General features: G+C 34.9%; 1 protein-coding gene and 1 pseudogene across 1 annotated transcript in view; both read right to left on the bottom strand.

Annotated features, from left to right (window-relative positions):
• Window positions 1-18,532: 18,532 nt before the first annotated feature.
• The window catches only part of sntg2 (syntrophin, gamma 2), a 375,695-nt gene continuing 367,561 nt past the window's right edge, over window positions 18,533-26,666 (bottom strand). The window contains exons 15-17 of the mRNA XM_088904645.1: window positions 22,281-22,373; window positions 20,557-20,667; window positions 18,533-18,664 (exon numbers count right to left, since the gene is read on the bottom strand). Of these exons, the coding sequence (XP_088760771.1) occupies window positions 18,533-18,664; window positions 20,557-20,667; window positions 22,281-22,373 (336 nt within the window). The remainder of the gene's footprint in view (window positions 18,665-20,556; window positions 20,668-22,280; window positions 22,374-26,666) is intronic.
• On the bottom strand, window positions 25,963-26,060 carry LOC148839647 (U6 spliceosomal RNA; annotated as a pseudogene).

The following is a 26,666-nucleotide window of genomic DNA, read 5'->3' as shown; positions in this document are numbered from 1 at the left end:
ATTTATTTACTTGAATTAAGTGTCCTTCCACCAATCCTTTCTTGTAGAAAAGACTTTTACATTTATTTAAACTTTCGATACATGACAATCTGTTGAAACCAGGAATTTGGGTTTTTGCTTTTATTTGCACTTCTTCTAAGGCTGTGATACAACAATCATAGAAATGCATTCCTCACTTTCTCAAGAGGAAATCAGTAAACCAGTGGCTGCACCTCAGGCTGCAAGATTCCTACAATATATAAACATTAACTGAAGAGGAAAAAGTAAATGTTTGTTCCATGCTAAAAAGAAAAGCATGGCATAAACTTTTACTTTTAAGTTTGTTTGTACCCCTGCACATAACAAAGGACACACCTTAGATTTAATTATTGCAAATTACTCTTTTGTCTCCCACTGCTCTCCCCTTGATCTAGGCCTCTCTGACCACTTAGCTATTCTTTTCAATCTGGAATTACCTGTTTCTAACACTTCCCCCTCAAGCTCTGTAAATTTCCACAACTGGCGATCAATTGATCACCCAAGGTTTGCAAATTCTGTTCTGTCCTCCTTATCTTGTTTCTCTTCCTCTGACCCTCTAGAGGACAAAATACAGTTACTTGACAGTGCTCTTTTATCTACCCTTGACACCTCTGCTCCTTTAAAGACTCAAACCATCTCCTTCTCTCGCCCTGCCCCCTGGTACAATGACCATCTGCGAAATATGAAGGCAGCCTCTCGCAACCTTAAGCGTAGGTGCTGTCTTTCTGGCCTAAATGTACATTATCGGGTTTGGAGAGATTACTCTGAATATAAGGTTACTATAGAGTCTGCAAGATCCACCTACTTCTCTCACATAATTGAAAATCACCAAAACAACCCCAGACATCTTTTCTCCACCATCAACAGACTGTTCAAGCCAAACTGCCCCACCACATTGCCTGCCTCATCGCAACTTTGCAACACATTCTTAGATTTCTTTAGTTCTAAGATCGACAATATCCGGCATCACATTCTCTCCACTACGCATATCATTTCTATACCCCCTCCATCCTTCCGTGGTTCCCTTCTCTCCAGCTTCTCTCTTCTTGACTCAGCATCCCTCAATAAACTAGTTACACATACAGATGCAGCCATTCAAAATGCGCTGGCGATACCGCATTATTTTCCGGTACGCTGTACGCAGTCTACCGCAAGTTACCGGTAAATACCGCAAGTTACCGGTAAATACCGCCAGCAAAATAATAGTATCCGGAATTTCCGCAAGGTGGAGCTAATAAAGCTCAACCTCTCATGTTTGAGCTGTAGCCATCAAAGTCTTTAACGAAGATATTACTAATAGTATTAATAATAAATGACCTTGGACAAGCTGTAAACTCAAAGTATTGCCCTGGTCCACATTCTTTTTTTCATTGACCGTCTTTGTAAAAGTAACACCACAGCATTTCGCAATCACGCATTTTTTCCAATCATGCAAAGTACAGTAATTTTTGAGAATCGATTCACCATGCCTTACACATGCTCATAAAAGAGATTGATTTAGGAACATAAACATATTACCGTATGCAAACTGTACTGTATACAGTATGTATATGTATATTTAATGTCTTAACTGTGCCCGTTTAAGTATTGAATATTTATATGGAATTTTACCACTGAAGGGAAATCTTAGTGCCTGAGCATAAAAAGAATAGGAGCATACTGCAACGTGTGTGAAGACCATAAACGATATTAATTTTGGAACATAAACATACAGTATATGGCTGGTCTCGGTATTTTAAAGAAAACATACACGAAACATGGTTTCATTATGACCAGATTCGGTCTTGAGATATTTTTAACTTGATTTACAGTATTTGAGAGGTATGTCTTGACACCGATACTACGTAAGTACTGCTCACGTACTGTATATGTTTCTAGGTTTATATTATGCATTTCATACGGTCAAATTACTTTTGAGCAACTGATAAGAAGCGCGAAACGGTATGCCCAGGGTGTTTTAGTTTCGTTTTGTGCGGGGACTGCTTTAACTATATCGCCGTGGATTGATTAGAGATATCAAGTACATACAAGTCATTTTTTAAATGTTGTAGTTTGTCTTGTAAAAATGTTACGAGAACATCATCTGTCAACAATTACACAGGTTCTGTTTCCATATTGCGGATTTTGGTTACGTAATATTATTTTCTAATTTAATGTTGTGAATATATGATTTGGGCAAACAGAGCAGCAAAGAAGTACATTATGGGTTGTTGTTTTTTTTGCAGTTTTATCTAGAACAAGCGATGCTTAAACCTTTGTCTGATTCTTGTGAAACTATCCACACGACAGTTACAAACAGTAGGAGTTGACTTCAGTGATGTCACTGATGGGATGTTTCTAAAAATCCATCCTCTGTAAAACGTCTTCTCTAGTTGTCCTGCATATGTATTCGCTAATGAAGCTGTGTGTTCTGAGCCTGGATCTCTACATTTCTGTATGAACCAGCTTAGAGGGCTAAAGACAGCTTGTGTTTAAATTGAGTGTAAGGTAATTTATGCTTCTAAAGTCATGGTCAGCATTTATTATTGTACTGTGCTGTAAACTTGTTCTGTGCCTAGTCACATTATTTTATAGCGTTTTTATAGCGTTATCAAATCTGGTGGCGCTGTGTGTTAGTTTCCTGACTCCCATGTCACATGGTCAGTGATTGAATTCCATGGAACTACTGTACAGTATCACTTTATTTTTTAACAAACATTTTTTTGAAAAAATGAAACGTTTCCCTTGGTCAGAGATTAAATAAAACCTCACTCGCACCAAACAAATTTATATTTCTAAATATCACAACATGATCGAATTTAAGTCTTTTTAATAACAATGAATAGTCACCTATGCGTTACAAAATAAACATTTATATTGATTTGAATCGCGTTTTGATTTAAATCGTAAACGCGTGTTTAAATATATGTGTTTAAAGGCGATATACTGTATAAAAGCGCTGATTCTTATGGAGTGTGTTCCGCCGGGGATTCAAAAAATTTATTTTTTTTAATCGCGTATCTAAGGAAAATTGCAGTATAACTTTGTTCATGCACAAACAGTGGCATGTTACATTATAATTTGGGTGTCTCCCCTTGCCAGAAAGCTCTAAATTGCATTTTGAGTGCGGTTTTTGACTTTTTCTAAATTGCAACCCATAAATAAAGCTGATAAAGCTTAGACTAACTGTATTCTAAACTGTATTACAACGTAAATTGCAAAAATGCACTTGGAATCTGTCCAAGCCCTCCTACGAAAATTATTTAAACTGCGACACTGATCATTCATCTCTAAATAAACTTTATTTTATATAGCGTTTTAGGCGAATAGGTAATTAGATTGCTCATAAACCTAATCGCTTTTTCTACATAAACACAGCGTGATTGCTCTCTGAAAATGCTTTTCCTTTATATTTAGGCTCAGATTTCAACTATAGATCGCATTATTATAAACTTTCTTGGAAAAATGTATTTTATGTAAACCATGTTTGCTATTAATTCATTTAGGGCTAAAATACGTTCATTGTCTTCCAATCGAGTCGAGTTGACATTAGAAGCTTGTCACTCCCGGACTGTTACACCAACGCATTAGCATGTTAAAGTGACTAAATTGAGGTGCCCAGCTACCAGTTAACACTGTACTTCCTACTTTAAAAATACTTGTGAAACCGGTTTAATTCGTCACAGCCAGCACTCCTGCAGAGAGGGGGTTGTACTCGTAAAGTAGAAGCAGGCGAGATTTCCAGCGAAAGACACCTCCCCCCCTCAAAAACCCAGTAAGCAGCAAGGCTTTATGTTGAAAATTGAGGTGGATTTTGTTTATGATAAAGAGGAGAAACTGGGATGGGAGGAGGGTTTGGTTTTGCATAAGGGGCGGGATTATGATAATTGGAGGAATTTGCGAGAGTATAATGGTTTGATATATTTGATTTTGTATTGTGGTCGTTATCTATGTTTTTGGTTGGTATTATGTTTATATGGTTGTTTTTGTTGGTTGGTTGTTATTATGGTTATTAATAATACGATCTATAGTTGAAATCTGAGCCTAAATAAAAAGAAAAAGCAAGTGATTAGGTTTATGAGCAATCTAATTACTTATTCGTTTAAAACGCTATATAAAATAAAGTTTATTATTAATTTGCTGGACAGAGCGGTGAACATTATTATGCATAAGACAAAGATAACGATCCTGATCAGTTTAGAAATCTGTGTACGCTGTAAGGTTTTTACTTCTTAAACTTTTAAAATACACGTTTCGAATAGAAAGAAATCCTCTTCCTGGTACAGTCGCATGAAGAGACAGGCGAAACAGCCCTACACAGCCCTGTCGCAGTACACGAATATAATCATATCGTTATTAAATTCTTTAGATACGCGATTCCATATTGTATTAGCAGAAAAGCTTAAACTACCACTTTTTCACACGCTGTTTCACGTTAGTTAAATTTAATTTATTTATATATTATATATTTATATCCCTGACCAAGGGAAACGTCTCATTTTTTCAAAGAAATGTTTGTTCACAACGGCGACTGTCAGAAGATAGGACACAGCGTCTCAGGCACCCGCTGAATGGAAAAGGGGCACTTTAATGTTCTGTATGGCTAATACTAAAGCCAATACTAATATTCAATACTTTAATATCCTTTTCTGTATGTTTAACAGTAGTGGGTACTGGCCTAATTCGTCCCTGCTCCCGTTGTTAGGTGTTAATGTGTTGTTAAGTGTGAATTTGTAGCTGTTTCCCTGGGGTCTGGCTTTTTTTCTGGAAAACCATAACTGGTCTTGTCCAGATTGACTGTCAGCGCCCAGGTCTGACAGTGCTGCTCCAGCAGTGCCAGGTTCTGGTGCAGCCTCTGTTCTGTGGGCGACAGCGGGACCAGGTCGTCTGCACAGAGCAGGAACTCGATTTCCATAATTAATGCAGATCAGTAAATCAAGGGACAAAACAATTATTGCGCCCGGGTCCTCAATGGGCTTTGACGTGCTAATGCGTTGGTTTAACAGTCCGGGTGTGGCAAGCCTCTAATGTCTCCCGACTTTGAAAACCAAATAATAACTTAACTATATGTGCAAACGTTTCATATGCTGCTGTTGTGGATGCCTGTGGAGTGTATCTTATTTGCTGCGCGCCCTCCCCCCCTCTTTCCCTCAATTCAATTCAATTCAAGGTGTTTTATTAGCATGGCAGATGGGTTCAATCAGTGTTGGGTATTTACTTTGCTTTGAGATTCCACTTTTAAAGGTGATATATAAATTTTTGACTAAAATAAATTGATATCTTTGTCTTCTAAGCTCTCTGTGTACAGTGGAGCCTCCTGTCCAGCCAGCAGATGTCCACAGACATTCACAACAGCGACATATCATAAAACGTTTGCACATATAGTGTGCAAAAATGCACTTTATTTACTAAAAATAAGACAGAGATACTGTATCAATGTATGTTGCATTAGCCTGATTATGATGAAAAAAACACATATAATTAAACACGCGTTTGCGATTTAAATCAAAACACGATTTAAATCAATATAAATGTTTATATTGTATCGTATACTGTCCAGCCTCCATTTCTCTATAAAAATTTACTCTATTACACACACACACAATAGAAGTCGGAAGCAGAAGCAGGGACCGTTTTCAGAAGGGAAGAAGGTGACTATTCATTGTTATCAAAAATGACTTAGAATCAATCATGTTGCGATATTTTGAAATATAAAAGAAATGTTTGTTAAAAGAAAAGTCCAGCACCAGCTGGATTTGAACACACAACCTGCAAGTTGTTAATCAGACACGTAGACCAGTAGGCTACAAGACAACTCGCATGACAGGGAGGCGAAACAGCCCTACACAGCCCTGTCGCAGTACACGAATATAATCATATCGTTATTAAATTCTTTAGATACGCGATTCCATATTATATTAGCAGAAAAGCTTAAAACTACCACTTTTTCACACGCTATTTCACATGCTAGTTAAATACTTCGATGCTTGAAATGTTTAGGGAGAAATGGAATACCGGTGTGTATTTTTCCTTTAAAGTACCGATTCCTGGAATCTGACTGACTGACACCCTTCTGAAGTGGTTCCATAAAATCTGGTATACGGAAAAGAAAGCATTGATAAAAAAAGCCTGGATTCTCATGTATCTCATACAAGTATCTTTTAATACAGTCTTTGCTGTGCTCTTGAGGATCCTTGTGATATTTTGAGCTCTAGTTGAATGATAAGTGTCGCATTTTAAATCATTTTCGTAGTTAGAAATTATGAAACGCCCTGTTAAAAGCAAGGGAGTTTTTATGCCTGTTGAAGTAAAACAAAATGCCTGACAAAGTATGGCTTGGACAGATTCCAAGTGCTTGTACAAATGTGCTAAAGAAATTATACTTTGAGTATACAGCTTGTCCAAAGTCATTCATTATTAATACTATTAGTAATATCTTCGGTAAAGGCTTTGATGCATAAATATTTCTGATAAAGGTAGGTTGTGTACTTTTGTCCAGCTGAGCAATCTTGCTTTCATAAAATATATACGCGATTCAATATTATATTCCCTTTTAATCAAATTCTAAAAGTATGCCTGTTGACTCCGGTATCTCTTTAGTTAAAGACTTCAATGCTTAAAATGTTTAGGGAGAAATGGAATACTGGTGTGTATTTTTTCTTTAAAGTACCAAGACCAGCCATATACTGTATGTTTATGTTCCAAAATTAATATCGTTTATGGCCTTCACATGCGTTACAGTATGCTCCTATTCTTTTTATGCTCAGCTACTAAGATTTCCTTTCAGTGGTAAAATTCAATATCTACAACGGGCACAGCAAAGACGTTTACTGTAAGTCTTTCTACGACAGACCAACGGACCACGAGTGCCCCTGTCGGTCAACCAATCACGTACTGCGGTGCCTCGCGTCATCTTGCGTCACAATGCGCGACGCCACCTGCAGTACGTGTCTGTAACGTGCACTTTGAATGGCTGCATCTGTATGAAACCCACCACATCTATTTTAGATCCCATTCCCACCACTTTATTTCAGTCCTGTTTCTCTTCTCTTCACATTGTCCTCTCTGTCCCATATTATACATGAATCCTTGAGCACTGGCACTGTACCCACGGTCCTCAAAACTGCTGCCATTACCCCCGTGCCAAAATAACCTGGCTCTCGACAACCACAGCAACCACAGCACAGAAACTGCCCTGATCAAAGTCACTAACGATCTTCTAATTGCTTCTGATTCTGGTTCTCTTTCTATACTCATCCTTCTTGATCTCAGTGCTGCTTTTGACACTGTTGACCATAACATCTTACTTTCTTGTCTTGTTTGGAGTTTCTGACACTGCTCTCAAATGGTTCAAATCTTACCTCACTGATCGCTGTCACTTTGTCTCTCTTAATTGTTATAGGTCTGAAATTGAACTTGTTAAGTCTGGTGTTCCTCAGGGCTCAATACTGGGCCCCTTGCTCTTCAGCATTTACATTTCCACTTGGTCAGCTTTTAAGATCACACGGCCTTACCTATCTCTTCTATGCTGACGATACTCAAATATACATCCATACCAAACCTGACACTGATGTAGCTGTCTCTATTCTATCTAATTGCATCTCTGACATAAAAATTTGGATGACTCAAAATTTCCTTCATCTTAAACGCGACAAGACTGAAGTCATGCTTATTGGCACCCTTCATCAACTTCATAAAGCCAATCCTGTAACCCTATCTGTAGATGGTTCTGTAATTGAGCTTCAATCTAAATTAGAAAACTTGGGGTTATATTCGATTCTGGCTTAACAACTCCACATGTGCAGCATATTGTCAAAACATCTTTTTTTCACTTCAGAAATATCGCTAGACTATGCCCTATGCTATCACTAACTGTGGCTGAAAAGCTGATATACACATTTGTGTTCTCTCAAATTGACTACTGTATCCTGACCAGGGCTAGTACAAATGATCACATTACTCCTATCCTGGAGTCCTTGCACTGGCTTCCTGTCAAATTCTGTGTGGACTTTAAAATCTTCATGCTCACCTACAAGGCTCTGCATGGCTTGGCACCTCAGTACCTGTCTGAACTATTATTGCCCTACTCCCCACCTCGCAACCTTCACTCTTCTAATTCTGGTCTCCTTACTGTCCCCCAAGCCCATCTACATTGTATGGGTGACAGGTCCTTCTCCTGTTATGCCCCCAAGCTCTGGAACTCTCTGCCCAAGGATATCAGAGAGTCACCTTCTCTAAACTCCTTCAAATCCAGACTCAAAACCTTCTTCTTTAGAAAAGCCTTTACTTAACTGGTTCCATTCTTCACCCCTCTACTTTTCTTAGTACCACCATCCACGGTCTCCTCTGTATATTGCAATTGTGTTTTATTTTGTGTATTCTTTTTATTTATTGTTGTTGTCATTCTTTAAAGTGCTTTGAGAAGCCACCTTTAAAGGCGCTATATAAAATAAAGGTTTTATTATTATTATTATTATTATTATTATTATTTGTTCCTTTGCAGCCTACGCATGCTGATGCAGCTCCCTACTTGAACTATTAACTGAAGAGGTCTGCTAGCAAGACGTTCAAAAGTTGCTGTTTTAATTCCTCACATTGTCTTGATGAGGACATACTGTAAGAGAGTCCCAGATCCCTTTCAATTATAGTTTCCTGAAGCTCAGAAAGCATTAGAATGTACAGGCTTTTGGATTACTTTTGACTTATCAATTTGATGTTTCTTAAGTACCAAATCCACAGTTTGGTTCAGATTTAATGAGTTTTTGCTGTTTTTGCTTGATTGCCACTCCCTCGAATTTATGCATTATCTACAGAGTTAATTAGTTCACTACTATATCTATGCCAAGATATGGAATAATTGAGACAAATCATGAAGAGCAATGAGCCTAAAACAAACTCCTGTAGTACACCACTGATGGTAAGAGCTCAGTTAAACGTTATGCCCCTCAAGAATATTGTGTTTCTTGTTCTGCCATTAACCAGATCTTGATCCATGTGTATACATTACAGTGGATTTCTCGAGTCAGCTATTTACAAGGAATATTAAAAAAAATATATGTGAACTTAAATTTATCATATGGTATGCTTTAGTGTTAAGAACTAAAGCAAGATCTTCCCTTTCTAAATCAACATTGGCTATCTCTTAAACTTCCATTATTGTATTAATATCCTTCTACTTTAGTTCACAGTCATTTACGTTACCTTCTGCAGTAGCAGAAGTAAGACAGAGTGGTCCAATGTCTCAGCAACATTTATGCTAAAATTACCCATTACTGTAGGTGCTCATTGAGAACAGTGTTGCCCAAGGCTTTTATTTATCTGAAAGCACGGCTCTGAAGAGACTTCATCTGTGGCAGAGGTGCAATAATCCATATGCCCACATCCACTGTGGGAATTTCTGCCTATTAAACTCCTGGCTCAGTTTTGAGTGGATGGCAACTAAATCAGCAAATGTATGAGGGACAACAAAAAAGAGCACCATTTTCAGAGCCAATTTAACAACTGTAATTCCAAAACCTTTGGGATGATCAATCCATATGTATTTATGGAAAGATCTTTTAATATATTGGATTTGTTAGGAGACTACTTGAATGAAAATCTATAGTCTGGGTGTACAATTTTTTGCGGACATGGATACTAGCTTTATTTCTCCTGTGCTGAAATTAAATGGTGACATGACATGATTAGGAACTGTAAAATCAAAACTGAAGAATGAGTAAGACAAATACTTTAAAATGTGTATTTTTAAATAAAATTTTATTTTAAAGAGGATGCCATGGTTTATCATTGCTGTCTTGCATTGCTGGGGTTTCAAAACTTGCCCAAAACTCTTTGTATAAGTAGTGTTTTAACAGATTCTCTTTTAGTTTCCAATTTTTACCCAAAGCCCTTTTTTGACTGTTGATTAAAAAGATCAACCTAAAGGAACTACTGTATCTATACCCCCTTTGGAATTTATCTACTTAAGAATTAAGTGTTCTTCAGCCCATCTCCTTTCTTGTAGTGTACAGTATATGACAAGTTGCTGAAGGCAGATTAGCACTTTATTTGCACTTCCTCTAAGGCTGTGCTGCAACAATCATAGAAATGCATTCCTCACTTTCTCACAAGGAAATTAGCAAAAAAATGGCTGCACCTTGGGGTGCCAAATTCCTATGTTAGCAAGACCTTCATGGTCACTTAGGAAAGTGAGCTTTAAATATCTCAGGGAGAGGTCTTTAGGATGTTTCTTTAAAAATTCAAAATACTCTGAAATGTTAAACTTTTCATCTTGAGTAGAAGCGACAATTCCTGGGGTGCTAACTGAATGTTGTCCCCGTGGGGTTTGAATGTTCTCCCTGTGTTTCCCTAAGGTGCTTTGGTTTCCTCCCACACTCCAAAAACATACTGGTTGGTTATTTGACTTTTGAGAAAAGAGGCCCTTGTATGATTGTGTGCATGTTTGTGTCTGTGTCTGCCCTCGAATGGGCTGGTATCCTGTCCAGGGTGTAACACAGCTTGTGCCCATTGCTTTCTGGGATAGGCTTCCATTCCCTGCTGCCCTGAATTGGATAAATCGGTTAGAAAATGGCTGAATGGGTGGAATATTTTAACGTCATGTTAAATATATAAAAGCACATGCAGATTCTTTTCATTGATTCTAAATTTTCTTCTTAAATCATCCTTCTAAAATACCAAATCATTTAATGTTCAATGTACGATTTCATAAAGTTATATTCAGCAGTTACTCATGGTATTTATTCCTATTCCAGACTTTTAACTTAAAGTTTAAGTTTAATTTAGGAACCCAGACTTTCAGGGTTATATTTAAGTATATAAATATTCTTAAGATCCAATGCAGATTTTTTTTATTTTAATACCCTAATTTCATTCTCCAAAAAAGACATCAGTAATAACACAATGCTTGTACTATCTTGTTTGTGACAAAGGGAAAACATTAGTCTTTTGAAACATGGAAAACAAGAATCTTTAGGATTGAGCATTATGATTGTGATGCAAGAAACCATTACATTTTCGACATGCTTCAGTTTTCAAAGAAATAAAATGGAGTGGAAAGAAATGAGCTGTATGGCTAGCAATCTACTTACACTGCAGGAGACCTTTCCAATCTTTGACACTTGTAATGTTAAAAAAATGATTTTGGTATGAAGTACTCAATTTTAGAACAAAGCCTTAATTAAAAAAGATCTGTAAAATATTTATACCATATTTAGCTTTTACAGAAAGAAAACTTGCATGCTGTTATGAAAGAAAACACTTTTTCAAAAGTGGTGCTCTTTAATATATTTTACTTTTTTAAATAATGCTTTTTTCATTATATACAGTATATATATAAGTGAAGCTATTGCACACATCTGTAAAAAATGATTCATAGTTCCTTGTTTTAACAAAGATAAATCGTTCACTTTAGGCACTTCTGTGTTGAGATCAGTCCTCTATGTAAAATGTAACAGATAAATTGTAGAAAAAATAGGCTTTCAAACTGTTGTGAACAGCATGATTAACACTCTTTTATAAACCGTGGTATAATATATCAACAACATTTATCTTCTTTTGGGTTACCATGGACAAGAAAGATTCTCCATTTATAACAATAGGAAATTAAGGTAACATTATTGCCTTGCATACCAGTAAATGTTAAACTAATGTATAGAGTATGCTCAGATTTATGTATCACTAGGACAAAACATAAGTGCTGTAATTATATTTACAGTATGTAAAGCATTGTTTATCTTTGCACATTTTAAGTGTATTTTTTCACCACCTGCAGTATAAAAGGTTTGGAGCTATTGTACTTTTTAATTAAACTTAAACATTAAAAAATGTCACAGATAAATTCCAAATTGCATTCAATATCTATTTGTAACAGGTGATATCTTTTTAACGATGTCTTAAAAAACAGATATACTGGTGATATGTTAAGAAAGCATATGTCCCCTTTTAAAGGTCATGCAATGCAAATGACATTTTATTAACATTTCATTAGTTTATGAAATGGCAATCTTCAGAAGAAAAACTGAATTTTATGAAAAATGCAAGGCACAAGCAAGACAATAAATCATAAGATGTGTATCAGAAATGTAATTTCCTTTCTGTATTAGTTGTGCAGTACATACGATTTGCCATACAGATGACTCAAAGATTGTTTTTTTTTTCAGTTTTAAAGACACATACAGTGGCAGGAATTTAATAGTGAGAATAAAGAACACTTTGAGAACATTGTGAAGGTGAGTGGTAAACATTCCCAACTTTATTTGGAAAGTTAATGCAGGGAAAGAGCAAACAAAGATGTTAGTACTTTATGTTCTGTGCTCACTTTACGTTGAGTGGCTTTTAGGCCCTTTTGGTCAAATAGCCATAACAAATGGAAAAAGCACAAAGCCATTGATTCACAAGTTTGTTTTTGGTGTTGTTATCTAAGCTCTTCAAACTTTCTTCCATATTCTCTGCTCTGAGTGGATAAGAGACAGTGTTGTCGAAAAATAATATAATTCACAAACAAACCAGTAACTAATAAATTTATCTTATGGTAATATATTATTATATTTATTAAAAAAGTGTGGTTTTTTCATTGTCAATATTTACGTTTCCTTTAAGGAATTTGAGTACTAAGTTTCTGTATTACTTAATTGTGTAATCTCTAATGCAGCAGTGAAGCACTGACAATTTTGTTTTTTGTTATATTTTTCTTTGTTAATGGTATTGCACAATACAAATGCGATGGAAAAAGGAACAGAAAAATAATGTAGCAAATATACATCTTAATTTTAGAAAATGATGGATAGATAATTCAAAGTAAAAATGTTCAAATAAATCAGAAAATCCAATTGTCAATGAAGGTGTATACACCTTCAAAGTAGTTTGTAGAGTTAACATCTATTTGAAAAGATATAAAGTCAAAATTCAAACATAGAGGCTTATCGGGTCAGAGCTTATTCCGGTTTCTGCTGCAGAAGGTGGGAGAGAACATCACTTCCCGCAGCAAGGGACACTAATTCATCACAGCATTACCTCACCATTGCTGTATCCCATTAGTATGGCTCAGTGGAGTAGAGAAAATGGAGTAAAGTACCTTGCTCAAGGGTCTTACTTAATAACAGTGTCTGCAACAGAACATACAACCTTCCATTTACTGTTAGAGGCCAGAGTAGTAACTACTACACTACGCAATGAAGTTTAAAAAGGAAATGTTTTATACATGCACTATTAAATAGAAAGAAATGGAAAAGGAAAACCACAGGGATGTTTGGGGAGCACAATAAATAACCCCTGGAAAGCTTCTTTTCTGTTTTCATTTACAAATCTGTCAATAGAGAACACTTGTGATCACTGCAGTGCTTTAGTTTAATAGTTTAATACTTTAATGTTCAAGATCCGAGCTGCACTCTGTATTTTAAATGACTTGTCAATGCACGATGTGTTGCTTCCTGTCAGTTGAATGTTATAACTATGCCATGAAATGTGGTTAATGGTATTACAGTATGCAATAAAATAAAGACACCAAATAAAATAAGAAATATCACAGCTCTTACAGAATACTCTGTGAAACAGAAATCTTGACAAAATGCATGAAAAAAATGAAAATAGTTAATTGTGTACTGTCATTTACATTTTATGTTTACTGAGCAAATACAGTATATATATACACATGCTGACGTAGCTACCCACCTGAACTACAGTATATGTTTATTGTTCCTTGTCATACTGTACCAAAATACTGAAATCAAGTCATTTCATATCATAAATGCTTCGTGCTCAGTTTTTTTAATTGAAGTTGTTAAAACTCTCAAAATGAGATAATTAGTAATCTGTAAAAATAATCATTCAGAGACACGATTTTACTTGAGGCAAAAACAGTGAAAGATAAATTAAAAATAAATGTCCACACCCTGCTTGTGTAATGAAGATTACCTGGTTGATACCTGGAATGGTGGAATACTGTATGTCCTGACTGTGAGAGAAGTTGTCCAGAGGATAAGATAGTTTGTATCAGAACTCAGCAGTCTGGATGGCTCTGTGAGGATCAGATCATGTCCCGAAAGGCAGATGGACAGTTCGCTGGCTAAGCACCATCATTTTAATTTTCTTCATCTGTGCAATTGTTTTCAGACATAACAGTGCATAGCACAAGATGTTCCAGGAAGCAACAGTCTTTGGCTCTGCAGAATGGGTTTATTGCCCCAGCTGCATGAAAATAATCTCTATGCTCAGAGACTTTTCAGTGTAATATAGAAGGTTGAGAGATGGTATACTCATCTTCCACGAGAGGGAAAACCCCCAAGGTAACAGAAGAGAGTGTAGTGGAATTTTATTCACCAATGAATGTAGTTTTGTGCTCGCCAGGCCTGATGTGTGGGGGCAACAGGTGGAAATGTCATGGTGAGCACTAAACTGACTGGTGCATTGTTAAAGCCAATAGGCAGAGTGGGAGTGTGATACATAAATGCAAATTGAAGAAAAACGTACTGCAAAGTGATACATACTGTAGTCCTTTAGTCAAAAGATTCTCTGCAAAATTACTGTTTTCTAGCTAGATCACACCATGACACCTTCTAGAAAACAGTGCGAAGGTCTTGCAGTGGCCATGAGTCCAGGAGAGCACCCTGTGAGACCAGGACCCCGCTCTTTGAACAGGAAACAATTGCAAATGGCAAATCTTTGCCAGCTGGCTGCAGCTTCACAGCAACAGTCGTGAAACAGTCTATCCAGAGACTGATTACATGTACATATGCAAATTATATATGTAATACAACATTCACTGTTTGACCTACATTTTTCAATGTAATGAGGTCTTTCAAGGTGATTGTATGCTGGATTTATGGATTTATTCATACACTGTTAAGACTTAAGGGATCTTTTGCCATGGAGGTAGACGGAAAATATGGCATGTTATATTAAACCAATTATTTATTTACATCAGAAAGTAAAAAAAATAATGCATGTTTAATTAACTGGTCTGAACTGAACACAGTTAAGAAACAGGAAAGAAAGCATTTTTGAGCTTCTGAAATAACAGTACAAGAAATAATAGCAATCACCTTTTGCATTTTAAAAATATAAACTTGTTTAGGTTAATAAGCTTTGTTTACTATTTACCCCATTTATTTATATTTATTTAATACATTATGGTCTCTTGATATGACAGTAATTACTTAAGATATTTGTAAAACAGCTAGTTTTTTTCAAACGTGGGTGTTTGCTTTTGTGCTGTTTCAAATGAAGAGAAGTATCTCTCAGCTATTTCAACTAGTTAGTTTTACTTGGTCTTGCTTTTCATTAGTTACATTTCTCAAGTAGACTTTGCAACAGATTTTTCATTATAGAGGAAACATGGTCACTATTAATAAACAGTAGCTGCTGTATGTCACAGCCTCTTTAGGAAGTGGAGGCCACATTGTTATTTTCCCCTTTTGGAAGAATCATATAAATATAAAACACATGGAGAGTTCTTGTATAATGTACTTTTTATATTTCAATTTAGATTTTTTTTTCTTTTTTTAATCCCAAGTCCTGGAGAGAAATTTAGCATATTCACACTGTGTTTGCTATATATATTTTTTTACCATTAATAAGTGTATGAGAACCACAGGCCAACATTACTCATATTGTACTCATATGATTTCATATACTGTATATATAATATAATTTTAGAAAACTGATTCTAAATTTTATATATAATATAATTTTAGAAAACTGATTCTAAATTCAATAAATATTAAGCTTTAAATATAAGTGGAATACATTTTTCAAAGTCAGTTTTAAACTTTGAACCTTGTTCATTTTAGTAATTTTGTTTTCAATAAGTCAGTCTAAGGCACAACATTAGTATTACACATAATCATATTATGACAGTGTATGATAAAACAAAAAAAATGTTTTTTTTATTTCATAAGAACATAGGAAAGGTTACAAATGAGAAGAAGCCATTCAAGCTCATTTTGTAGCCAGTAGTAAATTGATCCAAAGATGTTACACAGTAGCTTATTCAGTACTCCCACCACCCTTTGGGTAAAGAGGTGTCTCCTGTTCTGGGTTTTAAATGCACTTTCACATAGTTTTTACTTGTGTCCTCTTGTTTGTGTTTCACTGTTCATTCTGAAGAAATCCACCGGGTTGACTTTGTCAGTGACTTTCAAGTTTTTGAATACTTGTCTCTGGTCCCCTTGTAGTCCCCTCTGTTCATCACTAAAAAGATTCAGTCCCTTCTCTTAGTGAAGGACATTCCCTGAATTCCCGAGATATTGCATCTGTTTGCCATTCTCTGGACGGGTTCCAATATCTTTTCTGTAATATGTTTGTACAAAAATTGTATACAATATTCTAAAAGAGGTCTTACCTGTGCATTATATACAGTAATTTTAACTTTTTTTAAAATAACATCCCTTTATTAAAACTTTAAGCTTTTATCTAATATATACTGTAATAGCATGTTTTCCTTTTTACTTGCTTCCCCACGTTGTTTAGAAAATGGCACGTCAACATAAACATCTACTGTAAGGCTCTTTCTAGATTACCATTTCCCATTTTGTATTTATAATTTATGTTTTTACTGCTTGCATGAAATACCCTTTCTGCACGCAATACCCAATGGTTGCTGTGTAAGAGGAGAAGCAAGTGTGAAAAGTGCGAAAGTAACCAGAAAGACTACTTGCCTTTTAAATGAATGGAAGCCTTAAAACCTAAAAGAATGTGAATGTCCATGGGGTTTGTAAATAAGTTTGTAAATAATTTGGAACATTTAGCGAAAAACATGCTTGGCAACTGCTGCATGGAATTGCTTATTACATTAGTAAACAAATTGTACTCTCTCTAAACATTTATTGTACTGTATATCATACTGGATCAGGAATAAGCCAGAATTATCTCTATTTAAAGGCTGCATGCTCATAGGATTCCACACAAACCATTCAATAAGCTTCATTTCTCTTAAAGTGTATTATCTGAATGTCTTCTTCTTAAATCTTAAATAATGTGGCCACATCGGTAAAGACAGTTTTGAAGTGTCTTGTGTGATATATCATATTTCTTGAGGATGGAAGTAGCTGAAATCTCATCTATTCTAACTTCTATTTAAACAAAACGTGCAAAAATATAATGGTTTTTGTGTAGAGTGCAAGACAACTTGCAAAAATTCTCCCTTCCTGTAAATCTAAGCCTGAATTTGGCAAAACTCAGTAGCTAAAAAATGACTTAGTTGTTTTTTTTATGTCAGACGTAAATGAGGCCACTGTTAGAGAACTTTCATACAGAATACACTGCTAATCAGTGTTATCACAGGAGAAGAAAATAGTTTGACCTGGACATGTACTGTAACAGAATTTTACTTGTTGATTTATTGTGGTGAATTGAATCTATATGCTGTATATTTTATTAAAAGGGCATTGAAATTTTATTGAATTTCACCACATGATGATGAAGATATGGACAAAATAAGCATCTGACAAAAAATAAATCTAATAAAGGTTTTTTTTTTTATCCCAACAATGGTAATCTAAAATAGTCTAAAAATAGTCACTCCACTTTTGAGCTTTTTTATCAAATGTTGTATTGACTCAAGAACACATTCACATAAAACATTGGTTGCACTTCTATACCCCTTTGGCAGTGCTCCAGCATTGCTATACTTTAGCAATTTTAATCATGATCCATGTCTTTAGCTGTCTGTGAGTGACAAAAGAAAATTATTACACAGAGCTAGCTATGCAACAGTAATTACCAGGATGTATTGAGAACCAGTGAGCTTAGCTATGGGATGTTTTTTATTGGAGCAAGCTGTAGCATTCCTCCAAACAAAACCTGTTTGAAACCCTATGGGGCTTACAGAGTGGATATGAAGTGCACATTTCAGAGGAAGACATACTCTTCCCTCAATCCTCCAATGCAGATCTCTGGGTCATACCTGTTAGCCAAGCCAAGAAACAAATCTGAATTGAAATTAGGAAAATCTATTAATAAAATAACTGGGGATTCCAATTAAAAGAAAAAATCACTAAAAATCTCCAGTGAAAATGCTGGTCTTTTACGAAGTACTGAAGAGCTTATGCATTTGATTAATTTAACTGGAACACAAATACACTTTATCTCCTGCTAAATCAAGCAGAACGCATGTCACCTTTGAATAAATGCATACTCCAGCAAATGTCAAAACTCAGCAATGAAAAATTCTCCTTTCTTGTTCATAGAGCAATTGTCTTGAATCATAATGCAATCACATTTAGGACCTCAAGCAAAATACTTAAGTAAATATTTTTTTACTTAGCTTATTTTTAAGAGTTGCATTGACACATACACACACAGTTCTTCAAAGTGGTGTTATACAATACCAATATCAATTAGGTGCAAATGAATTAGTGATCACAGCAAACCTTGAAATTACTTAGCAGTAGATTATGTAAGCTGAAATTGAAAAAAATGTACTCCGGTTTTGAAATGTTAGAGATATTACTTTGTTATTTTGTTGATTATCTTACAGGGGTTTGTAGAAAAAATACTGATTAAATAGAGGTCATCCAAAGAATAAAAGAAAGTAGAAATTTTAGCTGTTGTACATATACTTCCTTGCGATGCTTTGACTATTAATAAATACAGGATCCACTGCTGCCACTTTTGCGGCGATGAAAGAATGTATGCAGTGAAGTACAGCTGTTAGGTCTGAAAATTCTAGTTCCTGAAAGAAAAGAAAAAAATAACAGTAGATATGTTTTTAAGCTGTTTCTAAACATGTCAAGACTTAATACCAAATCATAAAAATGTATTCACAACAATGTAATTGAACAGTCAGAAATTTTCTGAAAATCAACAATAACAAATGATCACAATAAAATGTACAATAGCACAGAAAATACAATAAAGTGCTGTTAAAAGCTCAGGAGGTGGTCAAATTCTAATCTCACACTTTCATTTCCCTGTGGCTAGGATCCTAGTACTCAGCCTTTCACTCTCGTCAAAGGCAGATGTCGCTCATAGTCTGCATTGCTAAGACTTTGCGGTGTTCAGCTCCTCCAAGCTGGGTCACTTTCTTGCCTTTTCTCGACCTACTGTAGCAGCTTCTTAGATTCTCCACAGAAAATAACAATTTCTCTGCACTGACCATGTTCTCCGCTCTTTTCATCCTATTATCAATCAATCAATTCTCCATGGAATTTAAATTCAACCATGGACACTTCATTTCCGTTTCTGCTCCTTCTCTCTTCTGCTAACTTTGCTGTGTCAGCCCCCCTCCTCCCCTTTTCCCTCCATTTTTGGTCTAGCATCCAAAACCACTGCATCTACAGACCAAGGTTTTTTACATTGTTTTGTCAATAGTGTTTCAATTTCAATTGAGTTCGAATTTCGTAGTATCTGTTTGCTGACTTACTTTCCACTGTCTGCATGAGAGGTATTCTCATTCACTTTATTCCACATCAGTGTTTGTGTGAAGTATTGTATCTTTGTAATATGTGAAGTATTTTACAGTATGAATCTGCTTGATTAAATACACACATGCATCATATGCACTCCTCTTTGATTACATGCAATCCTATCAGTTTCTGAAGCTTTTGCAACCAAACTGACTCACTCCAAGCTCTACTGTATGTTCAAAGAAATCTGTATTGATGTTTTGGAGATCTGTTTGGGTGTTGTGAGAACTCTGACCTTCGGCTAGGGCAGCCATTTACTCAGACAAGCAAGTATCATATTCCTTTATATATGTGGGGTCATTATATTGGAATTTTGAATTTGAATGAACTACTGAACAGCTGAAATAGTACTGTTTAATAGAACCTGTACATTTAATAGAAGTTGATCAATGGTTAATGACTGAACTATTACTCATGCAGTAAGTTTTTAAGACAACCAGCAGCTACAGTAGATCACTTAGTACCCTTTTCGCAAGTAGGGGAACCTTAAAGTTTACTCTAAATGTAGCAATGAACAAATGCAATTTGCAGAATATAGCCTACTTCAGAGTCCAGGATGAGCACCATAATGAGAAGGTCAGAACTTTGAGTTTCTTTTCTGAGAGTTCTGTCAACAGCTGGTATCCACGCTAATACACCCACAGAGTGACACACTGGTGGAGTGGTTTAAATTGAAAGTTTTGACTAGATCAACACTCATCTCCAGGCAACAGAGGAGCTGGATCAGCAGCCTCTGGTGCTGTTAGTTTGTCAGTCACACGTACTGGTGCAAAACAGCAGTACTAATGTTTAGTAGGGAAAACCAACGTTTAACAGGTGTTCAGCGGGCCAACTAGCCCTCTAGAGTTTGAGACTTTGTTTCTGGGGAATAGGTCTGGCTGGCTACATTACCCTCACCAAAGAAGGGGCCATTGGCCAAATCTTCTGCCTTCTTGGGAGATCTTTTGCAGTTCTGGATAAAATCTCAGATGTGGTATTAAGGGTCCATTTGAGATCAAGGCAACTGTATGTGGTGGTCTGCAGGAATCATATACTATAGATCAATGTAGATCAAAGGAAATTTGGACTCCCCTGCCAGACAAGTTGTTCAATAGCAATACATAGCAAGACTTGCAATGCATGAATCACAATTTAGCATTTGTGATATTATTTACTGTACCTCCATTTCTATTTGCTTAGTGTCTGAATTCTGGAAAAGGAATTTTACTCGTGTCTTTCCATCATCAGATGATCCTTTCAGCTGTGAGAATTTATATTTCCACAAAACATTCTGGAGAAAAAAATCATACGTTAGAAATAGAAAAGATTGAATTATTGAGGCAGTTTTAGAGATGTACAAAACAACCATAACGAGGTTATAACAACCATAACATTCCTGAGTATAAAAATTAAATCTGCAGTATGACTGTTTCAGAATCATGACACTATAAATATCTTAGCAGGCAGCATACTCAAATTAATTTACCACTGATCAAAAATGGTAGATCAGATGTGGTGTACATAATTTACATTCTAGAATTTGGGTGCATGATATTTATAATAGCATTAATAGGTTAATTAATAGGTTATTTCTTTTTAATCAAGTCATTTGTGTACTATTTTGTTCTCTGGAGGAAAATATAAATATTTGTTATATTTTTGAACACATCTAAGGTAAACAAACTCAAGCTGATTAATTATTTCTAGTTATGAATATCAAATTGTTTCGTGAGTACAATGAGAACAATACTAATGAAGAATGGGGGCAGAACATACCTTTGACTTGACATTAAATAAAATAATCTATCAACTACACCAATGATCAAATGGTGAGTTAAAGCTCACAGGGTACGTACAAATGGTTACAAAAAATGCTGTCATTTTTATCAAAAATTAGCATCTAATAAAATAAACACAAAAACAATTCCAGGTTTTATCAATACTTTTTGTATATAACTAGGTCATTCTAAAATTTTATTCATATTTCTTTCAATCAGACTCTGCCAGCACATGCTGAGCGACATTAAATCAATAGATGTAGAATAGTTTCATCCATACTACATAATACAGTAGTTGATAAATGTAATCCTGGCCCGTCAATTTAATACATACAAATACACAGTAATTAGCTTATACTTGCTTTGGTTTCAGTAACATAAAAATACATCTTGGATGTACTTGATTTCCTGCTGTTTTTAATGAACACAAATCAGATTTACACGTTGTTAAAAAATGTCAGCAGCATAATAATACTAGTACAAAATCAAGAAAAATACAGCCAACTAATTTAATTATCTTGAAAATATAAAACTAAACTCAAAATAATGAGAAACATTAATATTGTATTCACCATTTATGCAACAAAACAGCTAATTACTAGTATTACATATATTTTATTGAAAACACAGGGAATGACTTAATAAATGGTATTAGTCAAATTGTGTAAGATATTTAAACAGCTTTTTGTGTAACTAATGAAGTTTAAATCTTTTTAACCGTTGTGGACAGTGCTGGCAGTATAACTGCATAAATGTGTACTCTACCGGTTGTCATTACAAATTAAAATTTGTTCTCATTTGACTTAAGTATGAAAAGGTTTTTTTAATAAGTGAGTGCTATAATTAATTATGCAGTTATCTGTTTAGAAAAGGCACCTTCTCTCTTCTTAATTGAATGAAATCATTATATGTACGTGTAGTTAATCAATGCTAATAAATAATAAAATAATAAATAATACATTTTATTGTAAGTGGTGAAAACTTAGTAGTTCATTTATGTATATTCTATAAAGTGTAAACAATAACATTTAGCAATGAACAATACTTAGTTTTGTAAGCATTTGTTTGTCTGGGAATCCATAACATATTTGATAATAATTTCAAAAAAGCTTTTTTCAATAATTACCTTAGAAATGTTGTCAGAACATGTGAATCCAGTTTCAAAGTCAATGGTAAAACGTAGGATCTTTCCTTGACTGCTGCATGTATATGTCTTTGACTGTGAGAAAGACAGATACAGTATTCTTATGATATTAAAGCACAGAATTGACAGGAAAAGAGTTTTGCTTGTTAGCTTTCATCACAGCACATACACGTGCAAATGTGTTTATTTACCTAGAAGAAATTAATGGCAAGATACTATGCTTTCCATTAAAATCTAAGCCTCTAATTGCATAAATCAAAGTAAAGGAATATCACACAACAACCCTCTGCCAGTTTCAAGTATAGGTGATAAATTAAACTGGGTTTTAATTGGACAATGTCAATGTTCTGTCCTCAAAAGATCTCTAGCTGTTATTGACAATGAATATTTAAATAACTAATTTTTCCCATTTTTTCTTAGATGGGCATGATTAATAATAATGGAGAAAATATGAAACATTTGCAGTACATACTGTACTTTTGTGTCTAAAATGTTAAGTCTGACAATAATAAGGAACAATCTTGATATACCATATACACCTTGGAGATTCAGACTTTGCATTGGTTATAATAAGCAGCAAACACCTCTAATGATTAAATAGCCTTATACTCTGCAGTAGTATTTCTTGTTTAGGAAATCTCTAGTAGGCACCATCTGGATTTCTTAGAATCATCAAAGTGAAAGATTGTATGAAAAAGTAAGAGCACAAATCACTTTAAATTAATGATCTAGCTCGCTTAAAGTGTATTTGATTGACTGATCTGATTACATGACAAGGCTAATTTGCAACTGAACAGATTGTCAAGTGTAACATTCCTACATATTTACTAATGCCTATTAAAGACAGATTTGTCAATGTCTGTATCTGATGGGTATTAATTCAGGACATACATGGGGCAAAGCTAACACTGGGAGGTTTTGCATTAATTCAGTTCAGCTTTTAAATATTGTCTATTTAAAAAAAAGATTACTTTTACTATATTTGCCATAAAGAGAGAGGGTAAGAAAAAGAAATCTGCTGCATTCATCTTCTGTTGTTTTGTGCTGCATTACTTTAGGTAATCCTTGTGGTCTACAGTACGTACTGTAATTTATCATTTTACACTGCATTTCTTGGAAAAGATGGCAAAATGGGTGGTAAAGTGCCAAGGTGGCTAGCACTGCTGTCTTTCTTGGGTCTTGGGTTCTATCCTAGCCTGAGGCTACTTCTGCTGGAACTTTCATGTGCTCCCTGTGTTGTCCATTTCTGTTGTCTAGATCACACAGTAGTCTTCCACCTCTCCACCACACTTTCATGTGTGTCTGAATTGTTCCTGTGAGAATGTGTATCCTGTGAAAGATTTACATCCTATGCTTACATGATAGATTCTGGGTTTCTATGACACTTGAGTGTGTTTTTAATAATGGATAGATGGTAAATACTATTTACCATGAAACTATCAAATGATACAGTAAGTTAAATATGGTTTACACAAACATAATCATTTACTTAAGGTAACATTTTGTGTGAAGGCATGTTGACTGTAACTGTACTTTGCTGTAACATTACTTTTGTTGTATTTTAGAAAGAAAACATACCAAACTGAACAACAAACACAATACTGCTTGCATTTTTAGATTAATTAGCTCCAGTTAACTCTACTATTCTCTCAAAGGTATTTCTCCTCAGGAGTTATTTCCTGCGTAATAAACAAAACAAATAATTGGATTTGGAATAATATAAAAAATGTTTTTTCATTTTTCCAGACCAGCTCACTCAATCTCAATTTCAATTTCAGTTGTTTAAACACATTAATTTTTAAAAAACTGAACCTGAGCTTGCCAAGCAAATACATGAGATAACCTACTGTAAATGTATAATGACTGGTTCCTCTCTGTAAATGTCAGTCCTGGCTTCTTAAAGATGAATGGCATTTTTGACATGATTTTGTAAAGCTGCGATATTCATGATACACATCCATAATGATATTGTGAACATCTGATTTGTGCTTTGTTTTTTGCCCACTTCTTATTAATCCAGAAACAACTCTGCCAAAATATTTAAAACATCCAAATATTCCAAAATTATTATTATTTTTAATTTAGCTTAGAAACAGAAGTGCTCTGAGGAGTTATTGCATACCGTAATTTACATTTTAATGTATTTGTTACAGTATGTTGATGTGTCAGCCCTCAATGATACTCAGCCTGTTTCAGAAGGCAATAACAATCTTTTATTTAACCAGAAAGTCAGTCGTGAACAGTTTCTCATTTACTACAATGACCTGGCCAAAACATTAACACCAATATTACATAGAAGGCAATGAAAAGGACAATCAATCAATAAATGACATAACATGCTCCAGAAGGACATAGCACTCTTTAGAAGTGCAAGAGTCAGACAGAAAAGATTCAATTATGGAATTGAATACAACCTCAGGTACGAAAGTACAGAATACTCTTACTCTGCAGAATATTCCAGTCTTTGGCAGAGGCAAATTGAAATATCACATGCCCTTAATCAATAGTTTAAATTCAGTTTGATACAAGTAATAATAATTAAACTGGGAGTTTAATACAAGAACCAGCAATAGATTCTTAAGATACAGTATGGAGGCATTTTCCCAATAAAAAATCTGTAATGTTATTTCCGCTTATGAAATGTGTTTTGATTATATAATGACAAAAAGGCATGATCATATAAGATCATAGCTCTTGTCTGTATTACATTCTCTAGAACACTGTGGGAAATGGCTTGCCACACTCAGTCACCTGATTAATTGGTGAAAGTCAATAGGTCAGGTGGCATTTTAAAAACCAGTTTCCAACTGTTTTTTTTGGAGATATATATTATTTTACAACACCCTGCATTTTTTTTTCCACTGTGGATTTCCTTTTCTTGTCTATATAATATAAAATTTTCCCTGATTTACCAATTTAAAAGCCACTGAACCTCAATTACTCAAGTTCACTATTAACTAAATCACGTGGCATTTACAGTAAACAAGTGCTGTGGCTTGAGATTCAACATTAAACTATTTTGCTTTAACAGAACATGGTATATATAGAAATGTCTAATAATAAGGTTGTGTAAGGCATGACACATTTCAGCATGGCCTGTCAAGGCCCTGTTTTAATCAAGCAGCATAGTACCAAATAAAACAAATTCTAAATACTGTATGTAGGGTGTTTTCTCCCTGGAAAACATGTTTTTCTCTCTCTTTCTCATTACTCTAATGGTACCTTCTCCACACAATGATGTACTGTATATTCAGTACAGTACAACAAATGCTAACAAAAATTTACAGAAGATACATACTGTAAGACTGATTTAATCAGTAGTGATCAATGTGGTTTTCTGGATTCAAGCATGTGTTCAGTAATCTCACAAAACAATCTTTTATTTAATCCATTCCTTCATCCATTTTCTAACCTCATCTAATGCAGGGTCATGGGGGAGCTGGAACCTGTCTAGCAAGCAATGGATGCAAAGCAGAATACACACTGAACAGGATGCTAGTCAATCACAGGGCATACAATGTTACAAAAACAGACATTTTTGGGGCTGTTGGCATGAAGTGAAGAAGCTAGTCAGTGCCTTTTAGTTTCCTTTTCTACACATTGCTAATTGGATGCTCTTTCAGATACAGTATATTTATTCAGGAGATGGAGCTATTCTCAACATTAAGACAATTAATGCTTCACAAATTTGCATGTCATCCTCACAAAGGAGCCTTGCTAGTCTTCTCTGTTTTGTTTCACAAATGCTCTGACAAAGTGAACAATAAGACAAGGAAATTGTGTATGAAAAGGCAAGAACTATCTCGTTCCTTTATTTTTGTGTAACTTTATTACACTTTTGACCTTTTCCCCTGTACATACCTGGGCAGCTTATCATCCGAGCTTGGAACATCAAGTTCCCCCACACAAAACAGTTCTCTTCTGCACTACCAATTTCACTGGTTCTATCTGTATTTTTTTTTATTTTAAACTGAAGACCTCTCAATATAAAACAATGTATCATTTTTTTAAGAAATGATAGTAACAATATGTGGTATTTTGCAAACGTACTATACTATAAAACTGCATCAGAAATAGTTTTATTGAAGATTACCTGTACAGTGTGTACCCAAGTGTACAGTATGTACTGAATGTACTGACAGATTTTTATGGTGATTTCTCTACGCACACTGTATTCACACAGATTACAATACATATACTCCTTATACTTCTTAAAAATTACAAAGGCAAGAACTTAACACAGTGCTGCTTAACTTAAATCTAAAAATAGATCTAATTCTAAAAGTAGCCTAATCAGATATCAGAATCTAAGCTTGGGTTTGTGCAATGTAACTTCCCTAATTTTCCATAAAATTCCCCTAAAATTTA

This window comes from Atractosteus spatula, chromosome 2 (assembly GCF_055471065.1).
Source record: "Atractosteus spatula isolate fAtrSpa1 chromosome 2, fAtrSpa1.hap1, whole genome shotgun sequence".
Classification (NCBI taxonomy): domain Eukaryota; kingdom Metazoa; phylum Chordata; class Actinopteri; order Semionotiformes; family Lepisosteidae; genus Atractosteus; species Atractosteus spatula.
The sequence above is the reverse complement of the archived record's forward strand: the minus strand, read 5'-3'. Positions and strand labels throughout refer to the sequence as shown.